Genomic DNA, 23235 nt, shown 5'->3' on the forward strand with positions numbered 1-23235 from the left:
TTGAGGTTGTTACGGAAAAAATATAATCGCATGTTGTGTATTGCATTCCATCCAAAACAATTTAACATTTTTCCTATTTTACTTTACAGGTGCTCTGAACAGTGGTCCTTTGAAACACCTCAAGAACTCACTCACTCACACGAAATGAGTGTTAGTGATATTGTTGGGCGCTCTGGCTGTGAGGAATTAAACTCAATTACAAGAGATACGCTGAATTTAGTAATGATGCTTAATTACATTAACCCAGGGTCAAATGTTAATAAGCTTCAATCATGATTGATTTTTCAGTCACTCACACTGCGGGCTCACTATACCTCCTCAATGATATTGCTTGCATGTGCTGTTCAAAAATATAAACATATAGCTCACTCGAAAACCAGAAATAAACAAAATGTTATAGTTATGATGTGAACAGTAATATTTTAAGGGGTTAGAATGAAAGAAATGTCTGGAACAGAACTGATCTGCTAGCAATAAGTACAAAACCAAAAACATTGCAGAGAATGCAGGAGTTTTTAAACAGTTTCTGGGAATGATGTGCTTACGCTGTAGGCTGCTGCTTAAATTTCCATACTGATATGGGTCAGAAGGTCCAATCCTGCAACGTTAACCTCTCTTTTCTCCTTACAAATGCTCTGTATTTCAGCACTTTGCTTTATTTCCTATCTCCTGTATTTGCAATGGACCTTCCAGGGTACTTGCAAAATATCACAACGGTACAAGTGGTACTAAATTCAAATAATAAAACCAAATGTTATACCAGGTGGCAACACTGATATGAAAATGGAATTTTGTTTTTTGCAAAAGCAGGTGCAATTTTGGGACTGTTCTGTGAAATAGTTATTTGTCTGATGAAATTGGGCAGAGGACAAAAAGTTCCATACAGGAGTTTCTCCTAACTAGAAACAGCAACAAAAAAAATCTAAAAAGCAGCCAAAAACTTAAATAAAACACAGAAGACGTGTATGCAGCTCACATCCTGCAGTGCTTTCAGAATGTCTCCAATGGCCTCGATGCACTGTATATGGTAGCCAGGTACAAGTTTATAGGTCATTATGCACTGCTTGACAACTAGCTAAGCACCAGATACAACAGGGGAATAGGATGAACATGTGAAAAGGAAAAAGATTTGCAGTGGCTATGTGGAAAGAGCAGGGGAGTGAGATTAATTGCCCCAACAAAGTGCCAACACAGACAAATTGTGCCCTCCTTTTTTGCTGGATGATTCTATAACTACCATTTGATTGATGAATTACTGCCATTAGCAACTTTGAAGTATAGAAATTAGAGTAACAACATTTATTATCACATTCTGTATACAAATTATTACAATCATAATTGTAAAACGTTTAAATTTTATCTAGGAAATAAAGGAACAGGTCATGTTAAGGCAATAGATAACAACTTACATCATTATTAACTGTCGCTGACTGTGAGGATGAAATTTCTGACAGCAAAGTTTACAAGTCAATTAATGGACTGTCCCTGCTGTATATCTCTTTCCAGCCATCTCCAACACAGCTCTGTGGCAGGTCAAATATGTGAATTGTGATCCTGTCCTCAGCTTTGCCTCACATTGTTAAAGAGGAAAATCCAGTACTGCCCCTCTAATTCTGATCCTTACCAACACTCAAGTTAGGTTGCAGAGCTGCATTGGAGATGGCTGTAAAGAAATAAGCACAGTAAGGAGTCTAACAACACCAGGTTAAAGTCCAACAGGTTTATTGGTAGCAAACGCCACTAGCTTTCGGAGCGCTGCTCCTTTGTCCGGTGAGTGGGAGTGGAGATCTCCCACTCACCTGACGAAGGAGCAGCGCTCCGAAAACTAGTGGCGTTTGCTACCAAATAAACCTGTTGGACTTTAACCTGGTGTTGTTAGACTCCTTACTGTGTTTATCCCAGTCCAACACCGGCATCTCCACATCAAGAAATAAGCAAACAGGGACAGCCCACTAACTCAGATGAAGGTAATTTGACGGGGATTTGACAGGTAATCTGAATAAAAGAGGATAAAATGTAAACAATGACAGAAACATGCACCAGGCAAGGCTTGTCCAACTTTTTTGCATGGAGGGGGGTCACATTTCACTTCTGTCCTCAGTCAAGGGACTGGTGAGAAAATTTCGGCAAGATAAGGTTTGGTTATACATTAAACATAAATTTCAAAAAAGAATTTCAACGTCAAGGCAATAAATTGATCATTTAAAAAAATAACCAATAAAAATTAACATAAAAAGTGCCAAGCAGCAGAGTTAACCTTTTTGATTAAGAAACAGAGACAGACTAGGCCCCAAGTCCTGGTGACCAGGGAAGAGGTAGGGACCAGAGCACTGCTATGGGGTTGGGTGTAAGTAACATGGACCTTGCAGCTGTACACACACAGGCATGCGGGCGCACGCACACGCACACACACACACACACACACACACACACGGGAGGTTTGGACATCATAACCAGCAAGTAGGTATTCGGGACACTGTAAAGAGACAAGCTTCTTCACCCTGCCATATCCGAAACTCCAGCCGCCCAGATGGGCACTGTTGCTGCGACTGCTGATCCCCAAGGCCTTCCCCGCCTGCTCCACCATCTTGACCCATGTGTTCCTTTAGGGCCAGCACCTGCACAGGGAGCGAGGGAGAGAGAGCACAGCCAAAGGCAGAGACAGCCACACTATGAAGATATCCTCCCTCACCTTCACATTCTACTGCTCCAATCAGAGACCTACGTCCCCTGCATTTGCTGCTAATAGGCTCACTGGTGAACCAATCAGCAGCAAACACAGGAGAGAAACAGCCTGTGACTGGAGGAGCAGTTCCCAGCTGAATCCTTCATTGAGCGTTGCCATAGTCTGAAAATTGGCTCTGCAGACCGGATACATATGCTTAAGTCAGCCGGATTGTGGCCCACAGGCCATAGATTGGTCATGTCTGATTTTGACAGTTATGCTGACTACATTGTCATGTATTTTTGTAAGTTGACAGCTCTTTAAGTTGACTGCAATGCGTGTAGTTTCCTATTCTGCATGTGCGTGTTTTGGTAAATTTGTCAGTTTACACTCAAATCCATTACAACACTAATACACAGCTGCTCTAAGGACCATATGAACTGTGCACAATCCTGTTTGAACTTCTGTGGCAACATGCCCGAGTCCAATTGAATAGTCTTAACAACCAGAGATGTCCTTCTTTTTTTTCCTTAGGAAGCGAGTATCAACAGGATCAAAACCCCTCTGCTTAGCTCCAAAGAGTGCCCAGGTTGGTGTCTTTGCCATGTAATCTTCCGCAGAGATTATCTTGGTGCCATTGTTCTCCTCATAATCTTTGATGAGATGCTGAAAGCGGTCGTAATCTATCCAAGTCCACCATTCTCCATTCACTTTGAACTAAAACAAGGAAAAACAGAAATCTCCATTAATACAAAACTCAAATGAAAAGGAGGTTGTATTAATCTTCAACCAACCTCTGTTACAGAGTGTTCAGGTTTGAGTTAAGTGATAGTGACTAATTTCTGGAATTTGTTATATGTCGCCAGGTCTCAAAGTGACAACAGGTCTCAAACTTTTAACTCAATTGAGAGAACTATATGAGTATCAAACATAATTGTTAAGGGAAATTTCCAATTTAGCAGGAATAAACAAAGTAATAGGAGAAAAAAAATCTGTTTTTGGACACGGTAAAGAAATAGGAACTTGCATTTCTTTAATGTTTTTCCATATCTTGACCACATCCCAAAGCACTTTTTCACACATTGCAGTGTAGGCAAAGTAGTAACAAATTTGCACAAGGCAATATCTCACAGACAGCAATGAGTTAAACAAACAGATCATTTGTTTTAGTGATGTTGCCGGAGAGATAGAGGGAGAACCAATTCTTCAAATAGTATCATGGAGCTTTTAAGTCTACATGAAAGGGCAGCTGAAGTCCTGGGTTAATTTCTTATTGAAAAGATGGCTTAATCAACAATACAGTACTTCAACGTCATGTCAGCTTGGATTTTCAAACTGAGGCTGTAATGTGTATCAGGGTGGAAGGGTGCATCAGGGAAACATGGTCATTGTCTCTTAAATTCCAAGATTATTGGTGCATTGTATTGTTACAATCAGGTGACGAGGGGTCAAATGGCTTCCCTTTATTAGTTCTCCTTGTTTGACCATAACAGGTTCTATTTTTGGAAAAGGATATACTTGCCAATTTAGTGACACACACTGTTTATGTGGTGTGATATAAAATAACAAATCAGACAGATTTCCTAGGTTAGAGTTATTATATACTTAAACTAATCCAAGTAAAATAATAAAATATGCTCTGACTTACGAACGCGCACATAACCATTCTGTTAAAAACCCTGCTGATGTTAAATGCGAGGGTATCCCAAAACTTGGAACACCACTTCTTAGTGGTGTATATTTTTAATTTTGTATAATGTGAGAAAAGATATGCAAACCAGGGAGGAACGGTAAAGTCATGTTCTGATCAATTAATAAAGATTATTCATTAACATAAAAGAAAATACATGACAGGAGAGACAATACATTACAACAGTACACTTAACTACAATAATAGCTACATACACGTCTCAGGAAGTTACCCCTTTTTCACAACTGCCTATTTTTCCTGAACTCTGAGAAATACCCCTTTTCCCAAACAACATCCCATATTATATAACTATGAGCTAAATACAGCAAATAGTTACCACCCAGGGGTTATTTCCCAGCTTTCGGAAAGCCATCTTCAATTTCAGCATAGAAATTCTTCCCTGTTCAAGTTTAGATTTTAAACAGTAGCGCTTTGGTAATAACTTCTGATTTAACGATGTAGGCAGCAGAGTTGTATTTTTCCTTCTGGACATGCTGGATTGAATTCTTTTAAGAAATCTCTGCCTGCAGCAGGTGGGCCCCTGGATGGTCACAGTCAACAACTGGGCTTGAGGTTTTCCAGGTGGGTTGGAGAGAGGGGAGGCAGGGAGGAAACCCCACTTAAGTCTTCTCTCAGCTATTTGTCCTCCATTCTGCTGAGAATTTATGTACTTAAAACATACATAGAGTTGACTCATCATGTGTTCTTCCTCCTCAACCTGCCAGGGGTATTCAAATAAGTTTACACCCCTGTATTCCAAGGGTCATGTCCTTGTATTCCAAGGGTAATTTGATTAACTCATATCTATGAACTTATCTTAGCCGGGGTCTCATTGTTCAAGTACTAGTCTTAATAGCTCATCTCCAACAGTTCGATACCACAGGCAGATGTAGGTCCTTCACACTTCACAGGAGGTCACTGCCTATGGTGGGTTTTGCAAACTTCCTGTCTCTTTTCCAATGGATTTAAATGTGGAATGTACTGTATGCAAATTGGGGCATCCATCTTTGGCTGTGATCTCATGCCACCCTTTGGCCCATGTTTTATCTCTCCTGTTTTTAAAAGTTCAATTCATGTTTCCAGCCGGGGGATTAAAAATCATTATTTGACGTAAGCATGGCTTTGTGACAGTATCAAAACACCAGTTATCACTTGTTTGGAAACCTCTGCGTAGACTGTATGTTCAACTCTCTGGAGCGCAGCACACGAGAACTGAATGAAGTAGCTAATGAAACCATATTCAGGCATATTTTGGGTAACTTTGGAAAAAGAGGTTGTTCCCCAGGACAGGTAAAAACAAAATGTGACACCAATCTGTAAAATTGGGCTCAAAGATAATACAAGGAATTAGGGGCTGGTCAACCTAACTTCAACTGAACGCTAAGTACTGGGCGCCATTTGGAAAGAATGAATGTACCACCCACTTGGCAAAATAGAGAATTATAGAATCATAAAATGCCTTTCTGGGAAATGGTCATGCATGACAAGTCTTCGAGAAAAACAAAAAGGGGGAAACTCAGTGAATGTTCTTTATTTGTATGATACACTGGTTCTCTATGCTGGTAAGCACAACATAGTTGGAGTGAATCATAGAATCCATACAGTCCAGAAGGAGGTAATTTGGCCCATCAAGTCTGCACCGACTCTCTGACGGAACATCTTACCCAGGCCCACCCCTTGCCCCATTCCCTTACCCCCATGATTTTGCCCCACTAACTCCCCAACCTACACATCTTGAGACACTAAGAGACAATTTAGCACGGCCAATCCACCTATCCTGCACATCTTTGGATGGTGGGAGGAAACCAGAGCACCCGGAGGAAACCCACGCAGATATGGGGAGAATGTACAAACACCACACAGTCACCCAAGGCTGGAATCGAACCTGGGTCCCAGGCACTGTGAGACAGTAGTGCTAACCACTGTACCACCGTGCTTCTGAAACAGAATAAAACTGGTTCAAGGAGAGAGGGCAAATGGCTGTTATATACAACGCTGGATCTGGATGAAAGATGGTAAATAATGGAGTGCTTCAGGGTCAGCTGTTAATGTCACTGCTGTTTACAAAGAACATTTTCCCCTATTAATTATTGTAAAGACTGATGCACCATTGTTTTTGGTTCCTGCTTCAAAATCCATTCCCTAGCTACCAGCTCCATCCCTCTCCCAGGCAACAGCCTGAGATTAAGCCAGCCTGTTCACAACCTCTCTGTCACATTTGATCCCATGATGAGCTTCCAACCTCATATTTGTGCCAGCACTAAGACAGTACATTTCCATCTCACAACATTGCCCTACGTCACCCGTCTTAGCTAATCTGCTGCCAAAGCCCTCATTTGTTCCCTTATTACCTCTAATCTCAACTATTTCAAGTACTCCTGGCTGGTTCCCCCACATTCCATCCTATGTAAACCTGAGGTCATCCAAAACTTTGCTGCCCGTGCAAGTTCCATTCCGCTATAACCCCTACGCTTGTTGGCAGACATTGGCTCTTGTGTCAGGCAATATCTTGATTTTCAAATCCCACCCTGGCCTAGTTCTTCCTTATCTCTGTAATCTCAGATGGTTTCAAATGCCATTTGTTCTATAGGCAACAGCACAGGAGAGGGATTTGTGGGTACAGAAGATATCAGCACAGTGTGGAGCGACAGTAAAGCGAGCAATAGAATCTTTGGCAATACAACAAAAATCTCAACAAGAGGTCGAGAGTGTACAGAGCAAGTCCTTCTCCACCTATAGTATTGCGCACAATTCGGACTACTGTATTATTGCAAAAAGATCCAGGTATTGGAATAGGAGCAGCAAAGGACAACTAAACTGACAGCTGCAGAGAGGCTGCAAAGGCTTAGAACGTTTACCGAAAATATTGACATTTATCTTTATGTTCCACACGAACAAAGAGAATGACTAATGGGATAACAACTTACACGATAATAAAGTATCCAGGCAATATGGAACCGCTATCAAAAAGCCTAGCAAAATAGGAGATGGATCTCAAAGATATCTGACTAAATGAAAAAAGGCACTTTTAACATTGTAGAGCATTAGTGATATAACATTTACAATTTTCATTGATTAAAGGATACTCATGCATTAAAGCAGAGATTGCCAAAAAATGGTTACAGGACTGAGTACTCTAAATTACTGAAGGATTTTCATATGGACTTGTTTTCACTGGAAAAAGGGATAAGATACTGAAATGCTGAGGGGCATTCTTTAAGGTTAACTGATGACTTGAGGGCGATCTTCCCAAAAAATTTGAAATGTCATAAAAGAGTGAAAACGGGTGTGTTCTACACCTGTCTTTTGGGCGGTTTGGCATTGCAATCTTCCCACACAGCTGACAGCTGGGAGATTTGAACGGGGGGGGGTGGGGGGGAATGGAGGAGGGGTGCTAAGCTCGCTGGAAAAACCGGCTTTAGAGCCATTGAGTGCCATTGCACAGGGCCCCCGATATCTCAGTGAACTGGAAGACCTCTTCCCACCCCTACTTCCCCCTCATCGGCGGCATGTTCTCCCCCCACACCAACACAGGTCACCAGCATCAGGGCATCAGGACCCTCCCAATAAGTTCCCTGGCAGACCCCCTATGCCCTGCTTCGCATAATCCACCCCGCCCCGCCCACCGCACTCCCCCTTGCAGAACCCCCTCCCTTGCAGAGCACCCCCTCCCTCCATCATCGGCTAAGTCCCCTCCCTGTCTTTGTGCATACTCCCCACCCTGGTCATAACCCCAACCCAATCAGGCCACACCCCCGGCAATGTCCTCGACACAGTTATATGGTGTCCAATTAGACACTGCCAGGGATGCCAGGTGGGCATTGCCAGGCTGACACTGCCTAATGGGCACTGCCTGGCCATGCCCCCGACCATCTGGGGGCTTCAACGGCCTCCGATTCCCCCCGGCATGACCATCACGCCTGGTCTCTGCTAGTGCACACCAGCTGTGATTCTCACTGGCGTGAGCTCACTAATGGCCGTAAACAGCTGTGCGGGATGCGCTAATAAGATTGAAATGAAATCAATTCTATGCATATCAACTTTGTGCTCTTTCTGGCAAAACGGAGCCAGGAACATTGCGGTGGCACATAATTGGGCGCGAACCAGACTTTTGACTTTGTACGCAATCTTACTGAACCCATTAAGATCACGCCATTAATCTTCAAGAACATATCCACAGGATAAAAGAATACATGCACAAATAAGTAAGGCTCAAACGCGAATAAACATGAAAAAATTCCAGAGTTACCAACATGTGAAACAGGCTCCCACTGAGCTGCATTGATTAACTTCTTTAGAAACACTGGAGAAATATTAGATTAGGATCAAAATTGAAGGCTATATGTAGAGAACAGATAGAAATAATCTAATACTGTGAAACCTGATGGTTCTTGTGCTGACTGTCAAAGCTGGAGGATAATAATGATCTAAAATAGCAGAGATGCCAGGGTTGAGGAGAGTGGAATAGCTTGAATGATGACATTGCGATAAATGTACTTCCTACACTTATCAGATAAACAAGATGTCTTTAACAACAAATTTCCTTTCAATAAGTTTCGCACTTTAGTATTCACTGACTGCTTTGCTGTCAGCAAATTCTAAAAGCTAATGTTTAACAATTGGCCAGCAAAAGTAGGTCTACATGCAATAGTGACAAATCATTTTCATTTGTGGAAGAGATTTGGCCATGGATTTTCTGCCTTGTGCTATACAGGAGACATATTTACTTATTTTAAATAGAACTTAAGTACAGATCATCCAGAATCACCAGGGAGAGGCCAGTAAGTGGGGAATATCATGCTGTGTTTCCATTTATTTTGCTCCTTTGAATTATTGTCTGGGAGCTCACCCCCGTCACAATCATAATAATACGATTCTCATTTATTATGTACGCATCAGGAAATTTGCATTCAGTCACCTTTCTATTTCGCAAGTGTCATCTCAGGACGATTGTTATGAATTCTGTACCATCAGACCTGATCAGAATGAGATCAATGGAACAGGAAAACGTGCTGGTCTTGTTTGCTGCCAATGCGAATACTTATTCTTTCAAGTGCTGTCACTGCTACTTTGGGTGCAGTGCATATTTTATCTTGCATTGTTTTATATTCTATAGATCATCAGCCCTAATAGATGCATCTTTTCTCATGCCTTTTCTCCACCTCAATAAATGTCATCCATCAGCATTTACCATGGGAGTAGCTCATTAAATGAGGAATTCAATGCTATTGTCTTTGAAGAAAGGCAATCTAATGAGGGGTATGCAGCTTAATTAAATCTTTCTGACTATCAAAAATAATTGTCAATGCCGTTACAACTATCCATTAAGGAATTTAACTGCATTAAATATTACTGCTCTCTCAACCACAAGGCACAGCTATGAATGGCCTATTCAAACATCTGTTGCAATTCCAAAATCATCTGAATTCTTCTGAGTGCAGCAGGATTCCTTTAGATTCCAAACATGATTTTTTAAAAATTAGTTGATAACTTCTAACCCTGCATGTGGTGGGGGTACTTTGGACATTAGGCGATAGTGTAAAAAAGGGCAATATCGAACATCGATGTCAATGAAAATAGAGCAAGAAATGCACAGCGGGAAGCTAAATCGATACCCATCCATCTACACTATTGCCCCAAATCAAAGCTGCCCCAATGAGTCAAGACCTGATGGAGTGGGGTTCTTCAGGTGAAGTGAGGTTAAAGGGTGAGGATAAGCTGGACTAGGCTACACTGGCATGTTTCAGTGCCAGTTTTAAAAATACATTCTCTCTTTTCAACCATATTCATATTCTGCCTTGCATGGCGGCACAGTGGTAAGCATTGCTGCCTCAGTGCCAGGGACCCGGATTCCATTCCCAGCTTGGGTCACTGCGTGGAGTTTGCACGTTCTCCCGGTGCCTGCGTGGGTTTCCTCCAGATTCTAGTTTCCTCCCACAGTTTAAAAGATGTGCTGGTTAGACGCATTGACCCGAACAGACGCCGGTTTGTGGCGACTAGGGAAATTTCACAGTAACTTCATTGCAGTGTGAATGTAAGCCTACTTGTGATTAATAAACAAACTGTAACTTTTATTTCTATTCAGAAGTCGTCATGTTGATAATAGAAACTGTCCATGTAAACATGACACGGTAAATAAACCCTCCTATCATTAGTAGTGCCTCCACGAGTGGGGGATTTAAATACCAAAAAACAGGAATAGACAGTTTCCTTTATAACTTGTTATAATTCAGGTCAGAAGCTCCAAAGTGTTTTATGAAGGCCGCCTGAATCATCAGTTTTGCAATCTGAATTTGGTTAGGGTGAGCATGAGATGTTCACTTCAGGTATGATTCAACTGACCCACTAGGGAGCTTTTATCAAACAAAGTTCATTTAAGAATACAATTAACACATATAGAAAGAAAATTAGCAATAACAACTTTTACCAATATAAACAAGAAAAAAAAACAACCATGATATTGCATAAACCTTAACAGATAAACACCTTTCCAAATGAATCTCAAACAACACCCTTGCCACAGGTTTAGCACAGAAAATACAAATGCTCATGTAATGCTGGAACTTAGTCCTTTGGTTGGATAATTGAAACTCTGTAACTTCCCAGCCTTGTAACTTCTAACAGTCCTCTTGAAATACACACAGACCAGCTTGAAGTCAGAACAGCTTCCCAAAACACTAGGGAGAGAGCCTCTAGGTACTAACCAGCAAAACACCAACAGCAGAATTTTCACTCCAGGAAGGCCAAGGGACCTGCTTCCAGCTAGCCAGCAGAATTTACAAGACCCGGAAGAGACAGAGAGAGAGAAAACCTGCCTGCCACTTGACAATCAGGACAGCTTCTGACTCTGAACCAAAACTGAAAGTGAATCCTTGGATTCTTCTGGGGCTGAACCACCTGACTTTGACTTGTCAATCAATCTTCCCCCTCACAATGCAGGGTCATAAAAAAAAATCCAAGTACCCAAGGCCCCGAGTAAAAATAAACAGAGCCCCATTTAAGCCATTGAAGCAACAATAAACGGACTTTTAGCAGAAAGCCAGTGCCACAATGAAACCAAATGGCCTGCTTACAGACTGCAGAGAACATGATTTTTTTAAAAAACATTTCTTAAAGGTACACTAACGTCACAAACTGTTAACTTAGGAATTTATAATGAAATTCACCAAAAGTCATTGTTGCAGCATCATCACCAAACGGATTAAAGCAGTTCAAGGAGAACACCCAACACTATTTTATCAAGGACAACCAGGAATGAGCAATAAATGCTGGCCTTGCCAGTGATGTGAATTTCCAGAAGAATGATAAAAAGAAACTCACCCAGAAAGAAATGAGTTAATGAAGGATAGCTGGCATGGATTTACATAAAAACAATCTAGTTTTTGGTGAAAATGTCAGGGTGATTGATAAATTAAATGCAGTGGATTAATTTTCCAAAGCATTTGGAAAGGTTCTGTCCAAAAGTCTTACAAATATTAGACATATGGGGCTGGATATCCAATTCGCATCTGGAACCCGATGCCCGGAAGATTCTCAGGTCCTGACCCTTGCCTGCATTGCAACTTGAAAAAGTCAAGTGCCTAATTAGACTGGGGAGGGCGAGTTCTGTGCCCAATTAATGGCATGGGTGCTGCCTAGAGGTAGGTGTTAGAAATGGAGGGTCCTTTAAAAAGGCAAGAACAACAGCTTTGATTGGGCTTGGCATTCGCTCTGATGGCACAGAAGGGTTCACAGAAGGCCAGCATTGGGATGAGCAGGCACTATCAGGTGGCCCAAGGTTCTCAGATGCCTGTCAAGGCCTTAACTAATGCAGTTGCTGAGAGGTGGGAGATATTTTTCCCAGTGGCTGGTAGAACAAAGTTGCCCAGAGATATCCTAGATGGAGGTTGCATGGGAGGCCAGCAGTGGAAGAGTGACCAGAGCGATGCGAGTCCAGTGTCAGAAAATTTAAGTAACATGACCTGATAAGATCTGGAAAGATGAATGTCAAATGACACCCAGGTGACGGGTCTGTAAATCTGTCCGCAGCAACATGCTCACAGGCTGAGTGCCGAAGCTCTCTCTAACCATGTCAGAAGAGGTGGTCAGTTCCATCAGTGAGAAGTCAGTCACCCTCACACATAGGGTGCAATCGAGAACAGGAGGCATCACTGAGTTGCACAACAGTTCTCACCAATGTTATGCCACAATAGGTGAAGGACACCAGATTTTCATACATAATCCTCCCCTTAACCTGCAGAAAAAAAGAGCACACAACAATTTTGTACATGTGCTGTGGCGGACCTGCACAATCTGACACAGATGGAGGCGGACATTGTGAGGCTGTCATTAAACAGACATGGCGCAATGGCAAGATGGGAGGCCATGAAAAGCAGGGTCAATTCATTACTGTTATCTTCAAGGGAAGGGAACGGAGGAAACTCCCGCCCAATGTGAGTTACAGTTCTTCGACTGCCATCATAAATGGAGTTGAGCATGCAGATGCACCTGCAATGTTGGAGGTCCCGGACGGGCAGACAATGGAGAGAGTAAGCCAACCTCTTGTAAAGTCAGTTGCAGCGACACCCTGATGGGTGTAGGAGTAGCACACTGATGTGCACAGGAGGAGTGGTAATTCTCTCAGTGTCGTTTGGAGTGGATGACTGCCACATTCCAGCACGTGGTCTCATGTAGCAAGCTGGACTTCCATGAAAGGACTGAGCCAAAGAGGCTGATGAGTGGCCTGCACACAAGGGATACTGGACTTACGCTTGACCTTCTCGGCCCTGCCGACTGAGGAACCATTTGTGTCACAAGGCCCTGTGACAGAGGCTGCCTTTGCAATGATGTGGGCCAACAGCCAGTGGAGGAGCTCACACCGGCATCTCCACAAGCAGAACAGAATCCACGAGCCTCTCAGCTGTAAGTAGTGACAATGGAGACAATGGAACAGGCTGCCTCCACCTCTTCAGACATAAGTGGAGTACCCTGTAAAAGTGGGCATGAATGCAAGGCGCCAGGCTGTTGGTCACCAAAACATCAGAGGTTTCCTCAGTTGGTCTTGTGTTTCTCTTTCAATAACAATTGCTTTTGGCCTTTATCAGACTTGTGTGTTATTAATGCCAAAAGTGAAATGCAGATTAAGGGGGTGGGTGGTGCTTGGGTCTGGTGTGGTTGCCATGGTCTGTGGTGTGGGACAACATTGGTGGCGAAGACCTTATTCTCAATATTTCTGGGTGGCAATGGGATTCTTCAGATGTGTGTGCTTGAATAGTTTCTCTTTCTGATGAAGATTGAGTTAGAGATATCTGTCATAAAGCTGGGAGGTGCTCAGGTGAAACATGCCAGCCTGCTGATTGCCGGGAGGCCTGTGATAGCCTCCCTCCAAATGACATCCCCACTCCTCTTCAGAATCCTCTTCATTCTCCTCTCTGTCCTCCTCCGAGGAAGAGAGGCAATCCAGGTCTCCATTTTATCCAGTTCCAGGCCTCTTTTTAGTTATGCTGTTCAGCATGCAGCAAACCACCACAATACAAGACACGCTGGCTGGCTGATATTGGAGGACTCAACCTGACCCATCAAGGTAACAGAAGTGCATCTTCAAGATATTCACTGCAGGTTTCATGTTAGTAGATGACTTTGTAGTGTCTCTTTCCTGTGTCTGGTTACAGCACATGGATCAGGATCCACCTCTGCAGAGGATAACCCTTACCTCCTAGCAGCCACCCATGAAGTTTGGATGCTGGCCTGAAGAGGTCTGGCAGCTGAAACTCCTGCTTGATGAAGGAATTATGACAACTGCCCAGTAACTGGCCGCACACCTACAAGATCCTCTTCCTGTTTATTTTTTTCGGGGTATGGAAGAAAAACATTTAAGTTTAACCTATCAGTATTTTAATCACCCATCAGACCAGCTGGACATTCAATAAGGCTTTTCTGTTCAGGAATCTGGCTGACTGGTCTGTGGGTGCTTTAATGGCCACGTGGGTATAGTTGTTGAGGCCCCGGACATTGATAGAGGCAAATCCCAATGGCCTCTGTGCCGACCCCAGCCCATCTACATCAAAATGGATATAGTCCCCCCCCTCCAATCTCCAGAATAGGGCATGTATGACCTGCCTGAGGATATGATGAGCTGCCATCCAAGTCCACAGTTGATTCTGAAGCATAAAAATCCAGGAACACAGTAGCCTTGACGGCTGCAGCCAAGGGACTGCCATGGCTACTGCAAGGTCACTGTGCAAGTGTCTTAGACCAACTGCCTGGGAAGGCAACACTTGTCCACAACACTGGCACTGTCATTTGCAGCTAGCTGACTCTTAAATGGCATACTCAATGTCTTGGGTAGTGCTTTCTTCCCCTTGCAGCTCCTCAATTTGCTTCTTTGGCCTCCTCCTGACCAAGAGGATGCATTCTCTGAAACCCCTCCTCACTACTCTGTTCAATGTCACAGTAGCCTGCACCCAATTCGTCTCCCTCAGCTGGCACTCATTCATCAGTGCTTCCTCTGCCAATCCCTGTTGCCTAAGTTATGACTGGATTCAGATGGTTCAAGCAATTCAACCGCTCTTTGCATGATGATATAAAATAGTAAGCCTTCTATTGGTTGGCTTAAACAGATTAAATTTCTTTTTGAGCCAAGCGAAGTTTTCTGTTTGCAGACAAGGACTGACGGTGTGACTTTGTGTTTTGTCACCTTCTGTTTATAAGCTGGAGAGACTAGGCACTACCCAACACAATCGGTGTAAGATGTTAAACAATTGTTGAGACATCCTAACAAATCGATTATTTTTTTCAGGGATGGAAGAACATTAACGTTTAACCTATCAGTATTTCAATCACCCATCATCTCAGCACCACCTTTTCTATCTTGGGTGCATATACAATGCTTTAAACTCAACATTGAAAAGTAGCTTCTTTTCCAAGACGATCAGAATAAATGGCCAATGAAAAATCCTGAAATAATTCAGCACTAAAGGGAGGTGACATCAATCAGTCTAGTTTCAAATACAATTCATAGAAGAACAATCGAACTGAACATGCTACACCAACATTTCCTCAATTCTGCAGCACTTTTAACTTGTGGGCAGTACGGTGGCACAGTGGTTAGCACTGCTGCCTCACAGCGCCAGGGACCTGGGTTCAATTCCCGGCTTGGGTCACTGTCTGTGCAGAGTCTGCATGTTCTCCCCGTGTTTGCTTGGGTTTCCTCCGGGTGCTCCAGTTTCCTCCCACAGTCCATAAGATGTGCTGATTAGGTGCATTGGCCACGCTAAATTCTCCCTCGGTGTACCTGAACAGGGACCAGAGTGTGGCGACTCGGGGATTTTCACAGTAACTTCATTGCAATGTTAATGTAAGCCTATTTGTGACACTAATAAATAAAAAAACTTTCAAATAAATTCTGATACAGAAGAAACAGATCCATAAGAATGGTACCTGATTTCCTTACTCTTATATTCATTTCTATTGCTGCTTGCTTGACTCCAATCTGAAAATATAAAACAATCTGGCCCTGACCTGCAGAAAACGTACTTGCAGAAAACGTACAAAGCTGTCAATATGAAGATCTGATATCGCTGCTTTGACGTCATTGCTTTGGACTACGTCGGATAGTGCACTAGAATCTAGAGTACCTACCATTAATATTATTTCTTGCAAACATTTAAGTCTACAACCTGTCTTGGCTTTGTGGGGTATTGGCCTCACCTGTTTTCAATTTATATTCATCATTTTTCATTGCAGTACTGTGTCAGATTAAATCGAAGATTGATTTCTGCACTCCAGTACTCTCTAATAATGTAATTTTAGCACAGAAATCAAATTGTGCAGAAACCAGTGGTAATAAGTGAGATCATTATTCATAAACATTATGAAATGCAGCATTAAACTGATTAGTAAATGTGTTACTGTGAAGAAATGTATTGAAATGCATGGATATTTGATATTGCTAGATTATAGGCAGCCACTTTCAATGCATGTCATGAATTCACAAATCTGATACACACTAACGTCTCATCACGTACTCAAGCTCAAATTTAGGGGCTAAGCATGTGGAAAATCTGCCAGTTTGATTTCAATGTTTTTTTTTCATCATGTGAAACAGCAGAAAAATGCAACAGGCAGCATACAGAATGTTGGTGGATTTTTTTTAAACCAAGTATAATATGCTTCTTATAATTTTGTATGCAGGAAATACATAGGATAACAGTGCTTTATGAGATTAGGGTTAAGGTAACGGAACTGGAATAAAGTAAGGCAACTTTGGTTAATAGTATTAGATGCCAAAAATGAGAATGGGACCCAATGTCCAACTATACAAACAATGATCCATTGTTTCCTTTTGTGATGGTGTTAAATTTAGGTCATCTAGTTGCTGACTCACTTGCCATTATTAATTTCCTCATAATTCTTAATACCTCTACTACATCTTCTTTTAACCTTCACTGTTCTGGTTTCTTCAGTTTTTTCTCATACTGAAAACTTTTCATTCCTGTGTGACGCTAGTGTACCTTTAAGAAATGTATTTTTTAAATCATGTTCTCTGCAGTTAAACAGCTTTGGGTTTTTTTTTCATTGTTGCCAGGCTGTCTGGTTAGAAGTCCTTTTATTGCTGCTTTAATGATTTAAATGGGGTTTTGTTTATTTTTACTCTGGGCCTCAGGTATTTTCTGGGATTTGTTTTATGACTCTGCATTGTTAGGAGGAAGACTGGTTGGCAGGTCATATGTTTTGGACAGTGATTTTCCTTCATCGTGAATTCAAGGTTTCATTTTTAGTTTGGCTGTTGGCTGCAGTTTTAGTTTACAAGGGGTGTGGACATCAGACCGAAAAGCAGTGTTTCTCTCCCTGGTTTTGGAAATTTTGCTCGCTAGCTGGAAGCAAGGCTTTTTACCTTCTTGGAGTGAAAAATCTGCTGTTGGTGTTTGGTTAGTGCCTCCCTCTCACTCCCTGGTGTTTTGGAAAGCTGTTCTGACTACAAGTGTGTGTGTGTGTGTCTCAAGAGAACTGCAGCATCTAACCAAAGGACTAAGTTCCAGCATCACATGAGCATTTGGATTTTCTGTGCTAAACTTGTTTAAGGAAGTTTGTTTGCTTGGAACATCTCATATTTATTAAGGTTTATACAATATCATGGTTGTTTTTTTGTTTGTAATTGGTAAAAGTTATTGCTAATTTTCTTTCTATACATGTTAACTGTATTCTTAAATAAACTGTTTGATGAAAGCTCCCTAGTGGATCAGTTGAATCACACCTGAAGTAAAACATCTCATGCTCACCCTAGCCAAATTCAACTTGCAAAACTTATGATCCAGGCAAACTTCATAAAACGCTTGAGTTTCTGACCTGAACTATAACACCTGATATCACTGTAACAAATTTTCCATGTACCCTCTCCATGTCTTCAGAGCCTCCTACAGCAAGGCAGTAAGGCTCCCTATACAGGATGGGTTCGGGTAAGTGGGCGAGGGAGGCTGGGTATGGCATACGAAAATAACAAAAACTTCCAGTTGACATCTCGCATCCTACCATTTTCCAGTAGACTTTTAGTTTGGATAAGGAACATTCCCACTATGAACATGAAGGAGCCTCATATTTCAATGCATTTAAAAAACTAAGACATTTTTAGGACCTTAATGGTATTTCGGTACAGTCAGCTATGGGACCTGACGAGTGTTAAATCTGCCCTCTACAGAGAATGGGGAACAGCCTGGACTGATCGCCCTTAATCAGAGACAACAGCTCTGGAACAACAGAAAATAACTTATTTTGGCATTTTTTTAAGGCAACAAGATGAGCACAACTGCTCTCCTAGCACCCTACTTCATAATCTTTTGACTCCCTCCCACCCCAATCGGCCCAATACTCTCCTTTAATTCCTTGCTCTAGGTTCAGCTGCACCTCCTACCAGCACTGCACCCGCCACAAGATTTTTAAAGAGCTTGATCAATTTTAAAAGGCATTTGTTAGTCAGAGATAAACTGAACCAATGACACTGCATTGCAGAAGCTTAAGTTTTATTTTTCTTTATTCTTTCATGAAACTTGGGCATCATTAGCAAGGACAGCATTTATTGCCCATCCCTAATTGCCCTTGAACTGAGTGGCTTTTTAGGTCTTTTCAGAGAGTCAACTACAATTGCTTTGGCTCTGGAATCAGATGCAAGCCAGACCAGGTAAGGATGGCAGATTTCCTTCCCTAAAGGACAGTAGTGAACCAGATGATGATGATAGCTGTCACAGTCTCTATTATGAAGACTTGCTTTATATTTCAGATTTAGTCATCGAATTTAAATTCCATCAGCTGCTGTAGTGGGATCTAAACCGATGTCCCTAGAACATTAGCCTGGGTCTCTGGATTACTAGTCCAATCCACAACGTCATCATCTCCCACTCAATAATTTATACCTGATACTTGAACATTTATAACAAGCCACCCATATAAGATTTTGTTGAATGGCTTCTGAAAATTGATATATATCTACTGCAATGTCTTTTTCTATTCATTCACTTCTTCAAAAAAACTATTCATAGAATCATACAGTGCAGAAGGAGGCCATTTGGCCCATTGAGTCTGCACCGACCACAATCCCATCCAGGCCCTATCCCTATAACCCCATGCATTTACCCCAGCTAGTGCCCCCGACACTAAGGGTGAATTTAGCATGGCCAATCCACCTAATCTGCGCATCTTTGGGAGGAAACCGGAGCACCCGGAGGAAACCCATGCAGACACGAGGAGAACGTGCAGATTGCGCACAGACAGTGACACAGGCCGGGTATGAATATGGTATTGAACCCGGCAGCAGTGCTAACCACTGTGCCGCCCAATTAAAATCGGTAAATATGACTCCTCTTAACTAAACTTATGCTAGCTGTTTTTTGAAGATCCCATTTGGAAGCATATTCACCTCTGAAATACCTAAACTGGACATACACTTTAACTGCACTCCTGGACTTCCTTTCTCTTCACTTTTGCTTGTCATTTCTCAGTCCCTTCCGCTTTATGTTTGAGTAATGGATTTAAATCCCTTTTAAGCCTCTCAAAAGGTTTTAAGAATACTTGTCATCTATTCTGACACTCTCTCCCTGTCTATAATTGTCCACAACCCTTGAAATTTTACATATACGCGGTTTTCCACTCCTAATTTCTTGCGTACATTCAAATGTGCACCTGGAGCCATGCAAATTACCATTTTGAGCTGAGCTCTGAAAATTATTTTTCAAAATTTCTACTTGTCCCTGAACAAAATCTGTTGTTTGAAATTGTTGAAAACACAAACTAGTCTATTCATCCTTTGTTTAAATACAACAGTATTACCACAAGCCTGATCACCTCCTTCTGTGCTGCAAATCCTACTGATTTCCTTCTAGGTTTTGAAGAATGTGAGCACATATTTTGCAGTGCTGTAGGGTTGTTGTCCAACATTGCTGCAGTATATATCACAGATAGGGACACTAAAATAGAAGCCCCTTAGGAGGTGGAACAGAAAAGCATGTAACAATAATACGTGTCTTGATTATTAATAGAATATTTTGGGATCAGTGCTATACTGTTGATTGTAAATGGGATGTAATCATGAATTTATGAAGTAGCTTCTTATTATTGCCAGAAATAACTTATGGTCTATTGCATTTACAAGGGCAGAGAGGCAATACTATCTATACAAGTCATTACTATGGCCACAGTTAGACTACTGGGGGTCAATGTTCAGGGCATTGATGGAACAGCAAGGGGAGGAATTAATTACTATCTCTACCAAAGAACCAAAAAAGGTGTAATGGGCCAAATAGGCATCTTCTGTACTATATCATTCTATGATTGTACAGTTCAATTACGCCACATGAATCTATTTGTGGGTGTGGTAGAGCTTTCTCTGTAATTAACAAGTGGACTAATCAAGAGTCTGAATGCTTTGTGAAGGTGTAAACTCTTTAGCTATTGCGGTGAGGTGCCACCAGCACATCATTTCAAAGTTCAGTGAGATTGGCGATGCTCACCATCAGATGTACAAGTAAACAAAGACACAGCATAGCATGAATAAAATGATCTGTTCTAAAGTGGACAAAAAAAAAATCAAGAAAATAAATAGGATATATGGAGAACTCCAAATTAAACTAACGTGGACCATGGGCAAGCAGAAGGGATCAGTTTAATTTGGTGTCATGTTTGGCACAACATTGTGGGCCGAAGGGCCCTGTTCCTGTGTTGTACTGTTCTATGTAGAAGCAGGCCATTCTACCCTGAGAGCCTTCTCCACCATCCAATAAGATGGCTGATGGGAGTTCTGATTTTAATAGGCTTAGTGTCTCACAACCATTTTCTTTCCACATTCACCTGACAATAATGAAACATTTGGATTCATTATGAATTGTATTTACAATATAACAGATGCCATCGTAATATTGTAGTAATTGGGGATGATTATGGACTTTAGTTACATGCTTGAAAGAAAACCTGATTGGAATAGACAGCAACATGTTGCATGGCATTTTTGAGCCATCTCTGACACTTATTAAAACTTTTATACTCGGTGACAAACTCATTCTCAACTGTATTAATGAAACTGCAGCAGGTTACCACTCCCAAATATATAACAGGATACTTTCTTAATGGAAAGAAAATTAAAGAAACAATTACATTTTATTTTTATTAAAGATTTTGCATTTTGGATTATGCAAGTAAATCTTAGCAGAAACTTGAACTTAAAGTTTATTTATTTCAATGTTTATTTATTCGTGTCACAAGTAGGCTTACATTAACACTGCAAAGAAGTTACTGTGAAAATCCCCTCGTTGCCACACTCCGGCGCCTGTTCGGGTACACGGAGGGAGAATTTAGCATGGCCAATGCACCTAACCAGCAAGTCTTTCGGACTGTGGGAGGAAACCGGAGCATCCTGAGGAAACCCACGCAGGCACAGGGAGACCGTGCAGACTCCGCACAGACAGTCACCCAAGCTGGGAATCGACCCTGGGCCCCTGGCACTGAGGCAGTAGTGCCACCGCTATAACCTAATCAGTGCAATTTTGAGCACATCTTGGGCATAATCTCCCATGTACAGCCAAAGCAGATAATACTCCAAGCATTGTGAACCTGGAATGGTTTATGAAAGTACACTGAATCTTGAAAGTGCCATCTATTGCGGAATGGTTTGCATCAAATTCAATGAAAAAGCTTTACTGGATCAATCTCTCATCAAAAAATACAAGATAAAAAATTCAACTCAAACACAAAATTGCTTTGCAATTGAATTGCTCATGTTACACTAACTCATTACGGATTTAAAGTAAATGGCAAGAAAAATAACAGTGACGTGAAGAAAAACCTTCTTATGCAGTGAGTTAATAGGATCTGGAATGCAATACCCAAAGGTCTGGTGAAAGCAGAGTCAGTCATGGATTTTAAACGGGAATGGGATAAGTTCCTGAAGGGAAAGAAATTGCAGGGCTACAGGGAAAGGACTGGGAGTGGGGATTGGCTATGCTGCTCTTTCAGAGAGCTGGCACAGACACATGAGCTGAATGGCCTCTTTTTGTACTATCAGCATTCCATGACTCATTGTTTTCCAGGAGCTGATAGCTGTGGATCGCTTTCCCTCGCAGCCTTCCATCTGTCTTCCACGCAGCGTAACAGAAAAAACAATGAGCATATCCTTGCACATGACTGATTATCTCAGCTTTTCATAACTAACACCATTGCACAGTAACCTGCATCGAAAAATGTACATTAGCAACCACACAGCACACCAAAGCACAAGAGAAACTCCAAACAGCTCCCAGAAAATGTCTAACAATGTAATATAATATTCATATAAAAGCACTTGATTTATTCGTTGCATAATTTTCAATTGTGCAAGTTTAGAATGAGTTTACAGATACTTAAAATTTCAGCTTGTAAATTAACAGAACAGTGGCCATTTGCAGATTAAATGGTAAAACTTAAATGCCACTCACTCACCTTTTTGTGTGCTATGAGGAGGCAGTTGGAATGCTCATGTTCGCAAGCAATTTCATAGTCTGTCAGAAGGTCAGCTAGCTGCTGGACAAAATATACAACCTCCTCATGCCATGGAACATTAGCCATAGTCAGATTACTTGCTGAGCTTTCACCACAATATGTCACCCCCTAAAAAAAAAATTAAAATATTGTCAATATACCATTCTTCTTACATAACCTAACATTGTACATCAGAGCCATCTCTTTAAATCAATATGCAGTTTAAGCACTGTCCCTCATAACAATTCTCCATGGAGTGAGTTTGCCGGCTGTGCCCTGAGCAGTGGCAAGAAAACACCAAGGGCGTGATCTTACCAGCCATTCATGTCCTGCTCCCGCTGCAACAAGGACAGAGAATTTAGTGTAGCACAGCAGTTAGACTGCTGCCTCACAGCACCAGGGACCCGGGTTCGATTCCTGGTTTGGGTCACTGTCTGTGCTGGTCAGGTGCACTGGCCATGGTAAATTCTCCCTCAGTGTACCCGAACAGGCGGAGTGTGGCAACTAGGGGATTTTCACAGTAACTGCATTGCAGTGTTAATGTAAGCCTACTTGCGACACTAATAAACAAACTTTAAACTTAAAAAACCTTTAACTTTAAAAATCTCTGTTTACTGTAACGGGAGCAGAAAATCCCACCGGTGTGATCAGAGGTAGGATTCCAGCCCAAGTACTTCTCTACAGTTGGAGGGGGTGGAACTGAAGGGACAAACATAGCAGGCTCCTCTGGTATATCTTACTATGTAAGAAGTTTAACAACACCAGGTTAAAGTCCAACAGGTTTATTTGGTAGCAAAAGCCACACAAGCTTTCGAGGCTCTGAGCCCCTTCTTCAGGTGAGTGGGAATTCTGTTCACAAACAGAACTTATAAAGACACAGACTCAATTTACATGAATAATG

The 23235-nt window shown here is 41.8% G+C and overlaps 1 protein-coding gene across 1 annotated transcript in view; it reads right to left on the reverse strand.

Moving 5' to 3' along the window:
- Positions 1-1272: 1272 nt before the first annotated feature.
- Positions 1273-23235, reverse strand: part of tyw1 (tRNA-yW synthesizing protein 1 homolog (S. cerevisiae)) — a 152030-nt gene continuing 130067 nt past the window's right edge. The window contains exons 15-16 of the mRNA XM_078225004.1: positions 22296-22463; positions 1273-3382 (exon numbers count right to left, since the gene is read on the reverse strand). Of these exons, the coding sequence (XP_078081130.1) occupies positions 3164-3382; positions 22296-22463 (387 nt within the window). The 3' untranslated portion in view covers positions 1273-3163. The remainder of the gene's footprint in view (positions 3383-22295; positions 22464-23235) is intronic.

Source organism: Mustelus asterias, chromosome 12 (assembly GCF_964213995.1).
Source record: "Mustelus asterias chromosome 12, sMusAst1.hap1.1, whole genome shotgun sequence".
NCBI lineage: Eukaryota > Metazoa > Chordata > Chondrichthyes > Carcharhiniformes > Triakidae > Mustelus > Mustelus asterias.